Below are 16,398 nucleotides of genomic sequence, written 5' to 3'. Positions count from 1 at the left end.
ACTGCCGCAGTGGGGCTGCATTGCCTTTAGATGCCATCTTTCACATTTCCCTTGAAATGTTCAGAATTAGCAAGAAACACCCTAGATGGCATGTTTCACGATGCCAAGATGGTCACAGATCCCTATGGTTGCCCTGATTGCTTCCTGTGGGAAAAACTGGCCTTGGCTATTCTGTTCCCACCTGTATGGCCGGTAGCCCCCTCTGGGCGATCTGGGGGCCACAGTTCTGGTTTTGATTATTCAGAAATGTTCTGCCCTTCTGTTTCCCCAACCTCTTGGTCATCTTATTCCATTGAAGATGTACAGGATTACAGACAGACGATAAATCTGAGTTCATTGGTTTTGCTCCTTACTTTAGGTAAAATGATTCACTTCTTTGGCAGAGGTTTATTAAAAGCCTTTGTGTTGGATACAAAAGTAAGTGTGATCTAATGCTTGCCCTTGGGAGTGTTTACAGTCATGGTATCAAGGAGTAAAGCTTACAGGTAAATGGATAAAACAGCTGGACAGGCATAATGATAGGACAGTAGAGAAACCTCCATCTCCCAAATACATTACCCCTCATGTCCCAGGCCCGTGCTCCAATCCTTCATTCCATTATTTCTTCTGACCCTCATAGTTAATCCTGTGAAGTACTTTTAATTATCCCAGTTTTGTAAATGGAAAGTTTGCGACTGTAAATGCAATTGGTTAAGTGATGCTTCTGGGGCCAGGATTCAGTCTGGGGTGTTTCTGCAGACTCCAGATCTAGTGTTCTGTCCAGTTAGGACATTTTGGAAGTGCCCTGTGGGGCACGTGGGGGCTGTTGAATTTTTTTTTTCTTTTGACTTTTGTTTGTTTAATAGGGATATATTCTTACTTTCCTAGTTTTCTTTTTACCTCCTCCCTATCCTAAACACACTGCATGGAACAATAGGTCTTAGTCTCGAAACACATTCCTTTGTTGTGTACATACACACACACATACACGGAGCTGAGGAATAATGAAGTGTCAGGGAAATGACTGCTGAGTCCACAGCTCTTGCGTGTGTGTGATGTGTTTGCACATTCCCTCTCAGCGCCCCTCCCCTCTCCACTTTGTGGAATGATTCCTCTCTCAACAAGAGGCTCAAGTGTGAGCTCTTATTAGGAGACTCAATTCCCCAGAGCTCTAGGAACAGAAGATGCAGTTCATACAAATGCTGCCCAGAACCTACAGGCAGGAGGGTTGAGTTACTTACTAAGTTGGAAGACTTGGGAAAAGAGCTGATGTCCACAGCTTGTGCACATCGAGCTCAGCCATCTAATGACTGTGATGACCAATGCTTTCCATATAGTACACCAAGATGTTTTTATACATCTATGCCTAGGAAGAAAATATCCCTTTGAGCCTATACCTATGCGGGGCTTTTTTTTTTTTTTTTCTTTTTGCTTTCCTATGGGGCTTATTAGCCTGCAAGCCCACCCACAGTGTTGTAAATTTAGGATGGTAAATTGCCAGGTGGTTTCTGTTGCATTTTCTCTCTGGAGGCCTGGCAGCTGGGTGGGGCGTGAGGGCTGCCAGGTTCTTCAGCCTAGAGTTCATGTAGCTCCTTACTCCCTGGAGAAAGGTGGTGAAGAAAAAACAGACTTAACACACCTGACATAGAAACAGCAAGATAAATAAGAGAGAGACCTATTTGGCCTCCCAATACTTTGTTCTCTCCCTGAGAGTCTTTTCTCTAAGTGTAACAGTACAATTGAGGATTATGACATAGAAACTTCATGGATACATCTATAGAGCACATTTCTGGTTAGCATCTGAAACCAGGTTCCTCTCAGATTTTACACACGCACGCTCTCTCACACATGCACGCAGACACACACATTCACACGTTCACTCAGCAGTTATTTATTGAAGACCTATTATCTGGCAAGCAGTCTTCTAGGCACGAGGGATACTGCAGTGAACAAAATAGATGAAAACCTCTGCCTGCCATGAAATTTGTGTCGTCCTGGTGAAAGACAATAGGTATAGTAGATGTGCGGGTTGTACTGTGTGTTTGAAAATGATAAGTGCCGTGGAGAAGAATGAAGAAGGGAGAGGGGCGGGGAGGGCGTTCTGGGGTGGAAGTTGTGCTTTTAAAGTAGAATCGTTGGGAAAGACCTTACTAAGGTGGTGACATTTGGGCAAAGCCTTAAATGAGCAGAAATCCTGAAGAAATTCTACTGTAAATATTGAGAAAAAATGTTTAGAATATTTAAATTGCAAAATATCGAAACTCGGTTGTAAATATTGAGAGTCCTGGCGCTGTCTCGGAGCTGGAGCTCAGTGAAGGGGATGTGGCGTGTCTGAGTGGCGGGAATTCTCTCAGTCTGGGCCAGGCTGGGCCTGATCACTTCTGTGCTACAAGTCACCTACTTGTCTTTGGTCATTCGGTGTCTTTTCTCTTCCTTTGTGTCTCCTAGGAACATGCCTTTGAAAGCAGCCAGAAATATAAAGAAGGCAAATACATCATTGAGCTAGCACACATGATCAAGGACAATGGCTGGGACTGATCGGAGGGTATCCACCTAACCCAGTGTCCACGTGAACACCATCCAACCGAACATTCTACCCAAGCGTGAGAGAGTGACTGAACACTTGGTTCCATCCATTTAGGGGCCTTGCCATCTGGGGCATTCTCCCACCCTGACGCCGTCTTTCTGGTGACCGGCCTCTAAATCGCTGTCTCTCTGTCTCTTTGCTTTGTATCTGTTTGTGAGTTGATCCTGGCTTCTCTCTCTGTTCTAGTGTTGGCTGAAAACAAAACAACGAAAGGAACAGATGCCTGACCACATGGCGGCAACCCACCTTGATAAGGGCCCTAGGGCCCATGTAAGAGCTGCCTGATGGCCTCTTGTCAGGAGAGCAGTGGCACAGCATGGGGGTGTGAGGTAGAGAGGAAGGGGGAGCCTTGAGGGTCCCAGGGGTGGGCAGGGGATGGGCCGTTAGAGGTAGGAACAAAATTGTGCTGCTCCCGGGGTCCCGGTAACTTAGGCTTGAAATAATCGACTTGTCGAAAAGGACAAAGAGGAAAAAAAAAATACCTCATGACTGCATTCTCTCTGATCAGAAGCTTCTGTTCCTGACACCGACTGTGCCAGGTTAGCTTGCGAGCGCAAGAACTGGCCCTAACTCTAGGGGCGCAGGGGCCTGGTTCTCCTGGGTTGAGTTGGGGGTGTTGTGGAGGCAGAGAGTGAAAAGCCCAGGTGGTTTTAGTAACTCTGATGCCTCACTGCTCCTTCGGGTTATCTTTGCCTCTTCAGCCACCGTAGGTGAGAAGAGGGGGACTGCCGTTTGCAATGGGTGCAAGATCCAAACATCCCAAAGGCTGTGGCCACCAACCAACTGAAATCAGTAATTGAGGAGGACAGGGACCAAAGGGGGGCAGTAGTTTGGGAGCTCCTGCAGAAATGGCTCAGATACCGGGCCAGAAAAAATAAAAAGTAGAACCAGTTAGGAATTCTGACTGTCTAACCTTTTTTCCTGACCCTTAGTAAGAGAAGAGCCTTGTGGCAAGGAAGGGGGTGGGGTGGGGCAATGCTGGGAATAGCTTAGATTTGAACCATTACAGGTTAGTGCATCTTTCCCCTTTGGGATGCAAAGGCTTCAGTGAGATCAGCAATTCTTTGTACATAGAGTTTTGGGTGTTTTTCTCCAGTTCTATCGAAGTCCCAAGGCTTTGAGCTTAGTGATAACCTGGCCAGTAGATTCGTCACGCCCCTAGCTGTTCTCCTTGGACTGGAATGCTTTGTGTGGAGAGAAATTGTCAGAGCGGTCCAGCAGTGGGGAGGACCTAGGTATGATATCCAACGTCAAGTTACAAATTCCAATATTAGCCCCTGCCTCCCATCCATCTCACAAACCAAACCAAAGTTCATTATATTAGGGAAACAGAGAAAAGATCCTTAATAAGGCTTATGAGAGAAAGGAGTTTGTTAGTTAACCAACACTGTGACGTGTGTTCTACCAACAGGTAAGCCAGTACACGGTGCACGATGAAACTCGTTTAACCGAGTTAATTTTATTGCTTAGACCGAAAATGTAATTAATGTTAAGATATGTGCAGGTTATGTTAGGTAATTCTCAGCATCTCATTTCTCTAAGTAGGCTGATCCTATAGGAAAATTAACCTTAAAAGTCACAGAAGAGTGAGTTCATAGAGGCAAGAATCTGTAAAATTGATTGATCAGGATTCAAGCAGCCAACCAGGGACATTTCCAGAATTCAGACAAATTCCCGTAGGGAGTGAGTCCATGGTGGAAATGCCTTTTCATGTTTCTGTGGGCTGATTGCAGAAGGGGGGACCTGAGGTAGGCGTGGCCCTTCCCTGGAGGGTGACGGATGGCAGGACTGACAGGAAGCTGGGTGGCTCCAGGTAGACTGCTTCTGTGACACAGAAGGATTCTTAGAAATTGAATCTTGTTCTCAGAGGCTTTTTACTCACATTTTTTGGTACTTTAGCAACCCTGGGAGATTAAGTGCTCCCCACATTACTAAAAAGCAGACTGAAGTTCAGAAGAAGTATTTCATTTATGCTCCCAGAGAAAGAGCTCTTCTGGCTCCCAGGGCCAAGATCTCAATAAAAAGCATTTTCAACTTTCACATTCCTAAGATGGCTTGCCAGCACAAAAATCGTAGATCCCCCTTTCTGTCTGCCCTGAAGGTAGTGGCCTTCACTTAGAGATTTTGATTAGCCCCTTTGCTCAGGGAATGTCCTGGCTGTTGATGCTCCTTTCCATAGAAAGAAAATGGGGGTTAAGCACGGGTAGGTGTTTTGTCTTTGAGACTGAAAATGGAGTGTGGTGACATAGAAACCAGACATGGGGTGCCCTAGAATTTTCAAGGGGCAGAGGAGACTGATGTGCCACTGTTCTTCCTTGGGGATAAGGCCTCTGACTGTTGCATGGATCAGAGTAGGCTCCAGTTAGACCCAGGTTCTGGTTTTTTTTTCTTCTTCTTTTTTTTTCCCCCCAGTTCTTACCCATTGAGCATCCAATGGGTGTGTGGCACCATACTTGGTGCGAAAGATCTGAGTAGAATGTTGGTTTTCCGTAACTACAGGGGAAAAAAAAAACAACTCATTAGGCTTTCCCTCTGTGTCAATGAAACCAAAAGTGCTTCTTATAACCTTAGCTCCATTCATGGCTTGTCTACCTAACATCTAGCAGTATTGGAGAGACCGCAGCTGAGTGATGGAGACGCATCAACTCGTGGCCTCAGTCAGTTCATTCTTTAATTTCCTCACCAAATTATTGACTCAGAGCATAACCAAAGACCTCATCCATTCACCCCTGGCGGGTTCAGGGAATTGGAGTTTGACTGTAAAGCCTAGGCAGGGCGCAGGGAGTAGGGCAGGGGAAAGGGTGAAGTGAGAAAGGCAAATACAGTGAAGTTCTGTACCTCAGCCAGCAGCTGCCTTCATTTGCAACTGAAGTCCAGCTGGCAGACTCTCTAGGTCCATCTCCCCTGTGCCATCCTAGGTCATGTGGCCTCGGTGGCCCTGGATTACACCCAGACCCCAGGATGTTAGTCTCAGGCTGCTGACGGGTTGATTTGACATGAATCAAATACAGCCAGACTTGATGCCCACAGATTGTCAACTGGGCCTGACTGAGTGCTGCCCCGACTCCGAGACAGCAAGATCATGGAGATAGGATAGAGTAAATCTTGACTGGTGGGTCAGTGTGTGAAAAAGAGGTGTCCCCTTTATAAAAAGATTTTCAAATGGATATATATATGAAAAAAGTTGCTTGTGAAATATACTTTTGTAAATAATATTTAATTTTTTAAATAATATATTTGGTGCTGTTTTCTCAGATCCCCTGAGAGCACTTTTTATTTTCATTTTTAAATTCTATGGTTTCCTCTGCATTTCTTGAAGTATATTTTAAGGGAAACAGTGATCACCAATATACTCTTTTAAAAAAAAAGATCTGTATCACTTTAGTCTGGACAGAGGCAATGCCTCTCTGCATTTTTTTTCCAGATGGAGCAAACTCTGCAGTACATTACCAGGTTGAGAATTGAAATATTTTCTTGCACCAATATTTGCTAGAAAAGAAAATAAATAAAATCAGATTTAGTAACAGCTTAGTGATTCCTCTTGTTGGAAGAATTTCCAACAAATCGGAATCTTGTTTTTAATGCGTGCGTGTGTGTGTGTGTGTGTGTGTGTGTGTGTGTGTGTGTAAAAAGCACTTTGGACTGTGCCTCCTGTTTTCTTTTATTGGGGACACTATACCTACAGTTTACACCTTGGGCACATAAGGCTTTCTTCTCTTTCTCTCTGCTTGTTTTGTTTCTGAGTGGACCAACAGCACAAACCATGAGGATTTTGTTTTTCTGAGCATGGAGCTATTGCCACTTTGCTCCTTTTTCTTTGTGTGCTCAACTTTCCCAGATTGTAAAGGAAATCTGTTGTTTGTGAAGATCAAGCAGAGTCAGGTCTGTGTGTTTCTAACTGAGATGTGAGTGTACTCCTTATGTACCCCAGGGTTCCAGTGGTTGTAGAAGCCACATTGTTAACTGGTTTGGGTTGAAAGAACATCGGTAAAATAATACACATACCTTGTAGGTAAACAGTTTATTTTATTTTAAGGTCAGATTGCCTCAGGTTCAGGAAGAGGCTGGGAAATCAAATCTTGAACACAATCAACTTACATATTTTAACGAAGAGTCTGCCTCAAATGAGAAAACAAGCTAGTGGTCAAGGTAGAGGAAAGAAATGTCTCATTTTCTTAAGCAAAATACAGTCATGAAATCTGCCAGCAGTGAAAGGTAAAGCCAAGAAGAAACAAGCTATTCCCATCACCAAATTCGATCTGCCTGTATATTTTTATATAACATTTTGGTGAAAGTGAGAGTCGGTTCCCTTTTCCAACCTGCAGAGACGATCTTTCAGTACGGAATCTCTATTTATGCTTGTGTTTACAAACTGTATTTGTTGAGTTTGGGTTTTGTTACTTTCCCTTTTTTTTTTTGGTGGCATTTTTCAGGTCACTTTGCTTCAATAACAAAGATAATTATTTTCAAATAATTTGTCTTCACCTTTTCCTGTATTTGTACATAGTGATTCAGTATTAGAGAAAAGTGCATTGTTTCTGTCCTATTTCCAATCTGTGTTGGTGCTCATTTGAGAAAATAAAGTTTTCAAATATTCTTTGGAGGGCTCATCTGTCTTAATTGACCCAGCATGTTTTTAACTTGATTTTAACATTGAAAGTAACTGAAAAGCCTGTAGGAGGTCATTTAACCCCAGTCACAGAGCTCTCAACTGAGACCCTGCAGGGTTGTTTGTTCCAAGGACAGTTGGCCAATTAATGAATAAAAATCAGGTCTCCTGCTTATCTGCAAATGCTGCTCTTATCTTTAGATATCAGAAATGCCTGAGTGACCTTTAGGATTTTTGTCTACTAAACCCCATATTCTTAAACTCAGCAAACTTTTCTGTTTATGCCAATTTCTTTGGGGGGAAATTGTATTGCATTAAGTGAAGAGATAAAAGAATTGTAAAACAACTAGGTCACAGAGGCAGCATTATCTCCGAATAACTGGCTAACAAAGGAGGAAAGAAGTATTCAGTTACAGTATATGGAAAATCAAGTCTTCTCACTCACTGAACAAATATTTATTAAACATCTGTTAGGTTCTAGACACTGGGTGAGGCAGTTGGACCATTCTAGTAAATCAGCTGCTTTTCTTTTCCTCCAGTATCTTCCATATACACAGCCTTGCATAGCCAGTCAGCGTACACAGTTTTGTATTTTGGTGCCTTCATTTAACAGATGAAGTATTTTTGCCTAGACATCAACTTTTTCAAAACCTTGCCTCCACAACTTACAGCGTTCTCACCTTATATAGGCAACCTAAATAGTGAAGAAAGAGGATATTAAAACTGCCCGAATGTGTGTATTTGTGTGTTTTCACACTGGTGAAAGTATTTTAAAAGCCTATTCTCTATAAAAGAAGAAATAACCTTGTCTTCCCATGAATTTTCGCCTACCCATTCGGGGCCCGGCTGCAGTTGACTTTATTTGTCCTTGAGCGTATTATCTTATCCCGTGACCTGTTTTGCTTCAGTGGATGTGTCTGTTATCATTTCATTCTTGTTTGCCTTTGGCCGACCGGGAGGAGAGAAAAGATAACACGTGCGGGAGACAACCCTTTCCGAACCAGCAATCCTTGGGTCCTCCCCTTTCCAAGCTCTCACACCCCAGTGGCCATCCAGGGGACCAGGCCGGACCACGGCTAGAGTGCTTTGCCCAAGTGACCTCACTTAAGATCCCTGCCGTGAGGCTCTTCCTCACATCATCCCAGGAGTCCTCTCCACTCTGTGGGAAAAGCAATGACAAATGCCGATTATTCCCATTTGATTGATGATGAAATTGAGGTCAGGAGGGTTTCACGGGAATGATATGGTCAGGAATCCTAGCCTGGCTTCACCGCCCTAGGTTCTTTCCCTGCACTGTGTTCCAAATGTCAGTCTCTGTCTTCCTCCAGCCTGCTTAATTCTTGTGTGGCCTCATAGGACACTTTCTCAGTCTGCCCATCATGACTGCTTAATGTGTAAGGGGTCAGGGAATGTGAATCAGCAAATTAGGTGGCTGCTACCTGAAAAGGATTGTGTATTCCATAGCTGAACGTAAGCTCGGCTTTGTTGGTTCTTAATACTCTGCAGTAGATCACATGTGTAATCCTTGGCCCCTTGATTAATAGTAGGTACTTAACAACTGCTTGGTGAACATTGAACTAATGTGGATTCAAAATCTGTTTAATATATTTGTATCCCTAAGAGGACAAGAGAGGAGGTTAGCACTGAATGTTTCCTGCATAAGGTAAATGGTTATATCAGGAACAGTCAGTTTACTATTTGCATTTACTTATTCAACAAGCATTTTTTTTTGGACGTCTGTTACGTGCCTAGTCTAGTCAGGAAACTAACCCCAGGGAGCAGAAAATCAGTGGTACTAATTGTGCAGAGTGGGAGAACAAAGAGTTATGCCTGGCCCTCCCTGTTGGTCAAATCATCATCAGCCACCACCCTCACTACCCTCTCCGGCACCTGTTTCCTGCAGAAGCAATTGCTCATAAATCCTTTCATCTGAACCTAGAGCAGGGCACAGGGCAATCTCTGGAGTTAGGGCACCTGATTTCAAATACTGGTTTCACTTAGTGAAAAGATTATCTACGGAAAGGGCTCAGCCCAGTGCCTGGCACCTCGCAAGGAGTCAGTAATGAAATGGTTGTCATGATTACACAGTGCTATTTTGAGTTGGGAGTGGGATGACGTGGACTATTATATTTGATCTTTACGTACATTATTTGCTTAATTTTGCAACATGCCTATGAAGCAAATACTCCATTTTACAGAAGACAAACCTGAGGTTCAGGGCATAAATAACATGCTCGTGGATGAGCTGGCACGCCCCCTCCATTCTGTGGCCCCAGCCTGCCATTCAGGAAGCAGGAATAACCACCAACTAGGAAACTTTTTGGCAGATTAGATCACACACACACACCCAAACTCATGGCTGTCTAGTTGTCTCCCGTTTTATTCTTTTTATCACGAAATAGAAATTCTGGCTTTTCCATTGGAAGCCAGGAGCTCAGAACTAGGAAGAGTTGAGTTGTACCATACCTTGATTTTATAGGATTTCAGGCCTGTTAATTGCAGGGTTATGATTGTTAAGAGGTAAAAGTGTTGCTTTCAGTTGTTCAGACTGATAGGAAAGATGGAAATGAAAACCATGCCCATGCAGAAGTGACTCAATATACTAACATTCAATACCATCTCTGTGCGGACGTTTGGGGGTAACTCTCCAGGCCAGCTTGGAACAAGCCAAACATTAAAAAGAGTTCATGTGGCAGGAAGATACTTCTGTTCTCCCTCCTCCTCCACCCAGGTGATAATGGGATCACTTTAATGAGAGACAGGATAGCTGGGAAAGCTGAATTTTTCGAGGCCTTAGCAAATCATTTAAAAACTATGACAGAACTAGTGAGTTGTATTTATTTTGAATTAAAATCATGCTAATGGTTTATTCCAAGCTCAGAAATTGGCAGGGTCAAGTAGAAAGAATGTTGGCTTTGGAGTCGGATAGATGGGGATTTGAAGCCTGACTGCATGATTATATATTGATCACTTTGAGGAAGTCCCTGCAATTATCGGGACTAGTTTCTGTCATCTGTTAATCAGGGATACCAACAACCACACTCAAGTTATTGTCAGGGTCAAATAATAGCCATAAAATGCCCAGTACATTGCCTAGATCAAATAGGATTTTGCAAGTGTCACTCCCCGCCCCCCGCCCCCCCCCCCCAGCACTGTTAGCACTAGGATAGTGAGGATCCAAAATTCATTCCTCTAACCCACCTCTCCAAAAGAGGAGAGGAGGGTAAGTCATCAACACCTGCTCATGGGCCTGGGAAGTAGCGGACTGACATTAGAACCCAGCACCCAGGTGATCAGGCTAGTGGTCCCTGCACCACGCTACTTGCTTTTAGCTCTAGGGGGTGAACATTTATGGAAAGAAAAAAAGGGCATCAGCTAGAAAAACATCCTTGAATTTTAGAATCTTGTTTGAGAATTTTGATAGTAACCATCTTTGGTGGTCTTCAGTCAGGCATAATTTGCCCTTTGTTCTTGCACCCTGGTCTTGATATGCAGGCAACATGCAGAAGGAGCAGAATGTTCTCAAATCTCACTTACCTCCCCAGGCTCCCCTGGACTGCCTGCTTCTAATTCTAATTCTCCAGAGCAAGGCCCTGCCAGCACAGCAAGCAAGCAGGGATGTTTTATTTATGGCTTTAATAATGGAGTCTCTTGGGAAAATTTTGGTTTCCCATTCCCAGAAGCAAAAATTCATCCACAGAATGTTCTTAAAATTTATTACCGATTATATTTTTTTTCCCCGACCACATTCTTTGAGCCACCTTAATAGACTTTAAAATGTCCCTTCACAAAAGTGGGATAATTTGAGTTGTCGTTCATTTGCCTGGTATGTTCTGTACCAAACCAGCACAGTGTCCAAAATGAAGAATATAGGTTGATCATGCCGTTGCCAAAGACATAATCCTATATTGAACATGCTGTATTTATGACCCAAACTGCCGCCAACCCAGCAGGAGCTTGTTTTTTGCTTCGTCCAGTTCCCTGTCCCTGATTTTCCACTGCCATTGGAAGAACAGCACCCACTCCTGGAGGCGCTCAGGCTTGACGTTGTTTCCATGGTGATGGGACGACCCAAGACTCAGGTTTCATTTCATTTTCGATCTCAGTGATATGATAAAGGAATCGCACCGGCAAGAATGCCAGCCATCTGAGGGAGGAGGACTGAGGAGAGGAGTCATGGGCCTTCTGGGACCCTACCAATCAGAAGAACTCCTGTGGGAGCTTCTGGTTAACAAGGGGGTATGGGTCGTCCTCTTGCAAAGGAGAAGTGGGAGTTACCGCAGAGATAACTGGTTTGGACCTGTTGCGGCCAGTGCATCGGATAATTCATCTTGCCTGGGGTAGACCCAGGTTTAACCCGAGGGAGATTGCCTGAAAAAGCTAGGCCATGAGGCAGGCAGAACTCAACCTGAGAATGCCTGTAAAGATCCTTTCTGCCTGTGGGCAGGACACTAACTGGCAGGTGGGGACTAAAATGCAGGCTTCTGGGCTCCTTTTAGCTCTGTGACCTTGGCTGGGTTGGTTACCTTTTGAGGCTCCGCTAACCGACCTGTAAAAGAAAGTTGTCACGCTTGGTGAGAACCAAGCGTGACAACGTACATCAAGTGCTGAGGTGGAGCCCGGCACCCTAGAGCTGAAGAGATGTTGGTTATTGTTGTGATAGTAGTGGTGAAGCAAGGCGGGGCTGTGTGTTCTACAAAGTGGAAAAATGCATGTGAATCACTGGGCAAATGAGAAGAAGAATCCTCGTAGGATGGTTTATAACTATCCTTTTTCTCTGCATGTATTTTCTCAGCATATTTTAGTTTATATTTCTTCATACTTGGCAAATAGTAGATATCCCCAGAGACAATAACTTACACATTTCTTTCAACAAATCTTTATGAGCCAGACTTTGTGCTAGAGATAGACAAGATCCCTACCCTCAGGGAGTCTTCTCAGTCCCTTCAGGGAGTACTTGTTTAACCAGGGGTAGTGGGTAGTTGCCCAATGAAGGAAACGCCAGAGCCACCACTGCAATTACTGGTTTGGACTGGAAAGTACAGTGATAGAAAGGCTTCCCAGAGGCCCCTTGCTGCTTGTCTTCCACTGGGCCCCTCCAGCTCTTGACCCAGGCCTGTACTGTGATCCTTACCAGATTGTATTGTCTGACTCCTTCCGGGGCAGGAACCCAGACTCTTCACAGTTGACTGCACTAGCAGCTCAGTGAATGTTTGATGAGCCAATATTCATGTGGGTATAGGGATGGTCATCGAACAAAAGAATTAGTCCTTTCCACCCCAACCCAAGAGGAGACTAATGATATTTATTGACTGTTGGGGAGGGGGGAGAAAGATTTATTTATTTAAAGATTGTTTTACCTTCATTCCATTGGAAATAATAAGGCAAATGAGAGAAGTTTAGAAGATAGGAAAGGTCACTAAAGCAGGCATCTGTTTCATATCTCATGGCGGGAGTAAACGTTCTCAAACGGTTTCATTTGGTCCAACCTAAGTACAAGGAGTGGGCAGCATGGGATGGTCGGCAGTCATTCACGTGATAGTAAGGAAAAGGGTCTCTCCATGTGGGGTATGTTGGACAGAGAGCTGAGCAGGGTTTTGGGGGCACAAACGTGAGTCGTTTCGGCCGGCTGGTCAGAGGGTGATGTGTTGTCTGCTGCCCAAGGAAAGATCTCAGCAGTATGGCCTGGTGAGGCCATGTATGGGCTCACTCAGTCATAGGTTGGGCAGTCAGTGAACATGGACTCTAATTCTTTCCATGGGGTCTCTTTAGGTTTAACCTTTTTGTCTCCAGACCCCACTAATCTCTCTGATCATTTTCTTTGCCTCTCTCATCCCTATCTCTTTAGTCTAGGGAATGTCTTTCAAGTGAGGGATAGAGGTGGGGACATCTTGATTTCACTTACAGTATTTTCTCCCAAATGCTTTGTTCTTGCCTAGAATCTTTTATTCTTACCTTTGATGGCCTAGAATTTTGAAACTCAAAGCCAAAGAAATACAAATCATGGTTAAGATACAGAATAATTACATCACCTCCAAAAGGTCCTTCATGTCCCTTTTATAATGAGCTCCCTCCCTCCTATCTCCAGCCCCCAACAACCACGGATCTATTTTCTGTTAATGTTGTTTTGCCTTTCCCAGAATGCCATATAATATGTAACCCAGTCAATGTCTTTTTTTTTTTAAGATTTTATTTATTTATTTGAGAGAGAGAGAGAGAGAGCAGGAGCAAGGGGGAGGGGCAAAGGAAGAAAGAGAAGCAGACACCTTGCTGAGCAGAGAGCCTGATGTGGGGCTCGATCCCAGGACTCTGGGATCATGACCTAAGCCAGAGATAGCTACTTAACTGACAAAGCCACCCAGGTGCCCCAATCTGTCTTCTTTCATAATGCTTTAACATAATACTTAGAGATTCATCCATATTATTGTATGAATCAGTAGGTCATTCCTTTTTATTGCTGACTAGTATTTAATTGAATGGATATACCACAGTATGTTTACCAGTGATGGACGTTTCTATTGTTTCCAGTTTCTGGCTGTTAGGAAAAAGTGGCTGCGAACACGTATGGACAGGTTTTTGTGCATATTGTGTATATATTTTTACTTCTTTTGGGAAAATCAGATTGCCAAGTTATATGGCAAGTGGTTGTTTAAATTTAGAATTAACTAACAAACTTTTTCCAAAAAGGTTGTGTCGTTTTGCATTTCTACCAGCAGAATGTGAAAATTCTATTTGTTTATATTTCAATTTAGTCATTCTGATAGATGTGGATACTCTCTCTCTCTCTTTTTTTCCTGATCTCTACTGCCACATTCCTCCCATGGAATAAATGTACAGAAATTCCTATCTAACCAAAGAAGGAAAAGAGCGAGGAAGAAATTTAAAGGTGGCTTTACATAAGAAGCAAAAATATCTTTTGCTTCATAAGGAAACATAAAGACAAGAATAAAAAAATGAAGAAGTAAGAAAACAGGTGTTGGAAAGGGGGACCCAGGTATAGGATATCATAAGCTCTCCAAAGTGACTCCTCTTTGTCATCCATCTAGGTAGGAAGCAGTTTGGTCAAATACTCTGGTTAATCCATTTAGAAAACTCCACTTCTGCTCTGGACATATATTATAAAACCAACCCCTTCTGTTAACTCTTGTGTTCTAATCTAGTCTCCTTTAAACCAGAAATGGGAGCTTTTACAGAAAGATGGCTGGGGTGACAGCATTGCTAAAACAGCCATGTGCAAAATAATTATGAAGGATTGCACATTCAAAGGAAAACCTCACCCTTGATCCCAAATTATATTATTTCTTAGTTCTTTGGAAAGGGATTTGCCATGAAACCTTTGAAACCTTTTGAGGAATCATCTTGTTCTTTTCCTTGTTACTCCCCATTCACTTCATTGGCACACACATTTTCAAGATAATCTTGCAATTTATAATCTTGGCCATTTACTTTAGTTCAAGGCCCCAGTGAAACTCCTATGACCTCTTAAAGAGGCTGCTAGAATCAACATCTAGAAAACTCAGATCTAAAATGAAGACTACAACCCTTTCCTTCTGCATGACAATTGAAAGAAGGCATTTCTTCCAGGGGTGTATGGAATACACACTGGGGGATCTGTTTACCCAGAAGTTGCTTCTTGTACTCCCCTGTGTGGCCAACAAGAGGAACAGAATACCCTGAGTAGTCTACCTGAGAGTCTCTACATCCTGCTTCCTTTCCTTCTTTTGCTGTTCGTATCCAGAACTGCCTATATCAATCACCTCTCCTTTTCCAAATGCAAGAGAGAGCAAGAAGGGAGAAGGGTGGGAATTTTGAAGAATTGAGGTAATATGCTGACTAGTTGGCAGTGCTTACTTTTGGTTTCTAGGCAATAAATCATAACCTACAAGCAAAAGACCACTCCTGCTTTCAGCTACCATCTAGATCCATATTCCCCAAGGCCCTGCCTCCAGGGTGACCCAATACTATGGTAAATGCAAAACCTGCTGAGATTGAGTGTCCATGTTTGAGAACCAGACTCTAGACATTTGGTTCAAAGAGTGATGGTGACACAATGGGGTCAAGTGAAGCTGTCAGGAAAATAACTACTAATAATAGCTCATATGTATTGAGCACTAGCTCTGTGCCAATCATCAAATTCTCCTCATGTTCTTTTTTTCATTAGCCCTCAACATTAACCCTATAATGGAGGTCCTATTATTAACTCAGTTTTGAAGTAAAAAACAAGACAAAAAACTGGGATGCCTCGCTCGCTCAGTCCGTGGGGCATGTGACTCTTGATCTCAGGGTTGTGAGTTTGAGCTCCACACTGGGTATAGAGATTATTTAAAAAAAAAAATCTAGGGCACCTGGGTGGCTCAGTCATTAAGCATCTGCCTTCGGCTCAGGTCATGATCCCAGGGTCCTGGGATCGAGCCCCGCATCGGGCTCCCTGCTCCGCGGGAAGCCTGCTTCCCTCTCCCACTCCCCCTGCTTGTGTTCCCTCTGTCGCTGTCTCTCTGTCAAATAAATAAATAAAAATCTTTTTAAAAAGGGGCGCTGGAGTAGCTCAGATGGTTAAGCATCTGCCTTCGGCTCAGGTCAGGATCCCAGGGTCCTGGGATTGAGCTGCACGTCTAGCTCCTGGCTTGGTGGGGAGCCTGCTTCTCCCTCTCCCTCTGCCTCTGCTCCTGCTCATGCTCTCTCTCTCTGTATCTCTCTGTCTCAAATGAAAAAAATAAAATCTTTAAAAAAAACTTAAAAATCTAGAAAAAATAAATAATAAGAAATAAAATTAAAAATACCCTGAGGCTTGGTGAGATGGTGACTTCCTAAGGGCCCCCAGCTAGCAGATGATAGGCCCAAGTTTTAAACCTAGGTAATGGGACTCCAGAGTCTTCATTCTTAACTACCCTACAGTATAATTACCACTACAGCCCAATGCAGTAAAAATCCCCAGGTAGATCAGTCTGACAATGGGAAAGTGTGAGAACAAAATGTTTTCTAGATTTCGAAATCTACTTTGAAAATCAGTTCATTTCAACAGTCATTCATTTATTCATTTAACAATTATTTTTGAATATGTATAGATGCTGGGGATACAACAGTAACAAGATAACTATGGTTCCTGCCCTCATGGACCTTACCATCATAAAGAGAAAGCTTGTAAAGAGAAAATTGCAATAAAAAAAAAAATGATGGGTTTCATCAGAGGTATGAAGGGGCAATGCCAAAGAAGAGGAAGAGG

General features: G+C 43.3%; 1 protein-coding gene across 1 annotated transcript in view; it reads left to right on the top strand.

Annotated features, from left to right (window-relative positions):
• The window catches only part of YPEL2 (yippee like 2), a 70,662-nt gene extending 63,499 nt beyond the window's left edge, over positions 1–7,163 (top strand). The window contains exon 5 of the mRNA XM_027625362.2: positions 2,428–7,163. Within this exon, the coding sequence (XP_027481163.1) occupies positions 2,428–2,517 (90 nt within the window). The 3' untranslated portion in view covers positions 2,518–7,163. The remainder of the gene's footprint in view (positions 1–2,427) is intronic.
• The last annotated feature ends 9,235 nt before the right edge of the window (positions 7,164–16,398 follow it).

This window comes from Zalophus californianus, chromosome 16 (genome assembly GCF_009762305.2).
Source record: "Zalophus californianus isolate mZalCal1 chromosome 16, mZalCal1.pri.v2, whole genome shotgun sequence".
Taxonomy (NCBI): Eukaryota; Metazoa; Chordata; class Mammalia; order Carnivora; family Otariidae; genus Zalophus; species Zalophus californianus.
Note: the sequence above shows the minus strand (reverse complement) of the source record. Positions and strands in the feature narration are given on the sequence as shown.